General features: G+C 51.2%; 1 protein-coding gene across 1 annotated transcript in view; it reads left to right on the top strand.

Annotated features, from left to right (window-relative positions):
• The first annotated feature begins 2,565 nt into the window (after nucleotides 1-2,565).
• NKAIN4 (Na+/K+ transporting ATPase interacting 4) overlaps nucleotides 2,566-2,850 on the top strand; it is a 31,744-nt gene continuing 31,459 nt past the window's right edge. Inside the window, exon 1 of the mRNA XM_018559987.1 lies at nucleotides 2,566-2,834. Within this exon, the coding sequence (XP_018415489.1) occupies nucleotides 2,781-2,834 (54 nt within the window). The 5' untranslated portion in view covers nucleotides 2,566-2,780. The remainder of the gene's footprint in view (nucleotides 2,835-2,850) is intronic.

Genomic DNA, 2,850 nt, shown 5'->3' with positions numbered 1-2,850 from the left:
TACAGGGGCCACACAGCCTATACGGGGACCATATAAACAATACAGGGGGCCACACCACCTATACAGGGGTCAAGTAAACAATACAGGGGCCACACAGCCTATACGGGGACCATATAAACAATACAGGGGGCCACACCACCTATACAGGGGTCAAGTAAACAATACAGGGGCCACACAGCCTATACAGGGGTCAAATAAACAATACAGGGGCCACAAAGCCTATACAGGGGGTCAAATAAACAATACAGGGGCCACACAGCCTATACAGGGACCATATAAAACATACAGGGGCCACACAGCCTATACAGGGACCATATAAAAAATACAGGGGCCACACCACCTATACAGGAACTATATAGAAATACAGGGGCCACACAGCCTATACGGGGACCATATAAACAATACAGGGGGCCACACCACCTATACAGGGATCATATAAAAAAATACAGGGGCCACACAGCCTATATAGGGACCCTGACATGCCAAAACCTGGACATACTGGAGAAATGACAGGTTCCCTTTAGCGGGCAACTTACACATTTCCATTGGCCATGGAAGCAGCCAATCATAGTGACGGGCCGGTGGAAATGTGCGGGGAGCCGGTAATTATCGGGGTCACGCTGGGATTCGGGTGCAGTGGGAGGGGCTTGCTTATTGTAGATTTTTTTTACTTTAAAGTGAACCTGCGCCTTTGCCCATGACCAGCTGCTGGCCTCCGCTCATGTCAGCGCAGCCACACCTGTGCCCTATAGCAGTTGTAGTCAACCAGCTGTGCTGAAACTACAACTCCCATAATGCCTCTGCCTCTGGAAGTCATGCCTGTGGCTGTCAGAGCCTTGCAATGCCTCATGGGACTTGTAGTTCCACAACAGCCAGAGTGCTGAGGTTACCCACCCCTGGTGTATGGGGCTCCTGAGTGAAGGGGTATTGCAGTGCTTGTTATGTCCTATTCAGAACAGCAGGGGGCAGCAGAGTCCAGGCTACGACCGCCCTTCCCTTCTCTATAAAGCAGCGCTCCGATCTCTATGGTGACGGGACTTCATGGAACAAGTTTGATGGCTTCGGTGACACCAACGAGATGAAGACGTCTTTCTGGTAAATCCTCCCCTAAGATATGTGAGCCAATGGAATCAGCCTAAAGCCCTTTCAGTTTGAATCAGATACATTTCGGGTGTACCGTCTCTTTAAAACACAACCCCAGCCTGAGTAGGGAAGCCCGTCCCCTGCCAGCACTCCGCAGAGAAGGAGCCATGTTCTCTGTGTGGAAGCAGCGGTCTCTCTGCAGAGGTCCAACACCTAGCATGCTGCAGAGAAGGAGCCATGTTCTCTGTGTGGAAGCAGCGGTCTCTCTGCAGAGGTCCAACACCTAGCATGCTGCAGAGAAGGAGCACAGTCAGTTCCAGGAGCATGCTGATAGGAGGAGAGAGCAGAGAGATGAGCTCGTCCTCGCACTGCTCCTCCTGGGCAATGTGAAGCGGCGCCTTTTAGTCTCCATCGGACTGGGTGACAACACAAGAGCACAATTGCGAGACAGCGTTGTCACCCTGTAACAGGAAGTACCTTCATGGCAGGATCAGTAGGGGATTTTTTTTTTTTCGGTAATGAAAGCTGCAGATGACCTTTGAAAGGACATTCACCTGTTAAAGCTGCTATGAGATCTTACAGGTTGGGTTTACAGCACAAGGAGCCAATCAGTGGGTTGATGAAGCACGCTGATAGGAGGAGAGCGCAGAGAGATGTGCAGCTCCTCCTTTCCTATGCTCCTCAGCTCCACCTAGTGGCCATATTGAGATGCGCATCTTGTTCACTATGTGTCATATCTGACTTGTCTCACCACAGTGCTGCCCTCCGGCTGTTGTTCTCCTACATGTCCCATGAGGCATTGCAAGACTGACAGTTACAGCCATGACTCCCAGAGGCAGAGGCATGCTGGGATTTGTAGTTAAAGCACAGCTGGAGGGTTGCCCACCCCTGCCTTAAAGTGTATGTACACCCCAACAGTGAGTTCTCATATGTGGTCCCTATTGGTCAGGTAAACATACCGATGATTCTATCTGTAATATTTATTTATATATATATAACTTCCTGAGCATGTGCTGCTCTTGTATTGTCCCCATCAATCTCTGCGGACTACAAAATACCTCCCCCCCCTATGTTATGGAGAAGAGGAGAGTCTTGAACTCGGGTGACAACGCTGCTCCCCCGTACAGCACAGTGAGTGAGCGTTGTCACCCTAGGACAGGAAGCGAGTGATTCGCCAGGACATGAAAGAAGCCAATCTAAAGTGCAATGTATGACATTCATGTTCCTTGATTCAGACACTGGCATGCTTTCCCCATCACCGGAAATATGGAACAGCAAACAGGCAGAAATGGACCGCTGAGTGGAAGACCCCCCTTTACAGAGACCCCAAAGAATCTTTTTTTTTTTTTTTAAAGTGGTACCACACTTTGATGAACCCGTTCACATGTAAAGAAGAAAAAAAGCTTTTTCCCTTTAAGTGCCCAATGCGGAGCCATTGTTGGGCTCTTTTGTGTGTGATTAGCGTGACGCGGCTCCTTTAAGAGGGACCCTGGCCCCTCCCTCCTCCTTGCTATGGTGAGAAATAGAGGTTAGTGTAGGGGGGGGGAGACACTCGGCATCCGTCGCTTGGTCACAGAGGGAGCCCAGCATCTGTCCCTGCAGCACGGCGAGCAGCTCCTCAGGACCGTCCGGCGGCTGAACATGGTCCGCGCTGCACCCTCCTAGTCCCCGGCAGTGCCAGAGGGACCGGCGGCAGCATGGGGTGCTGTACTGGAAGATGCACCCTGATCCTCCTCTGCACCGTCCAGCTGGTGAGTTCCATGGACT

This window comes from Nanorana parkeri, unplaced genomic scaffold (genome assembly GCF_000935625.1).
Source record: "Nanorana parkeri isolate BGI_ZX_2015 unplaced genomic scaffold, ASM93562v1 scaffold17, whole genome shotgun sequence".
Lineage (NCBI taxonomy): Eukaryota > Metazoa > Chordata > Amphibia > Anura > Dicroglossidae > Nanorana > Nanorana parkeri.
This window is presented reverse-complemented; position numbering and strand designations above follow the sequence as displayed.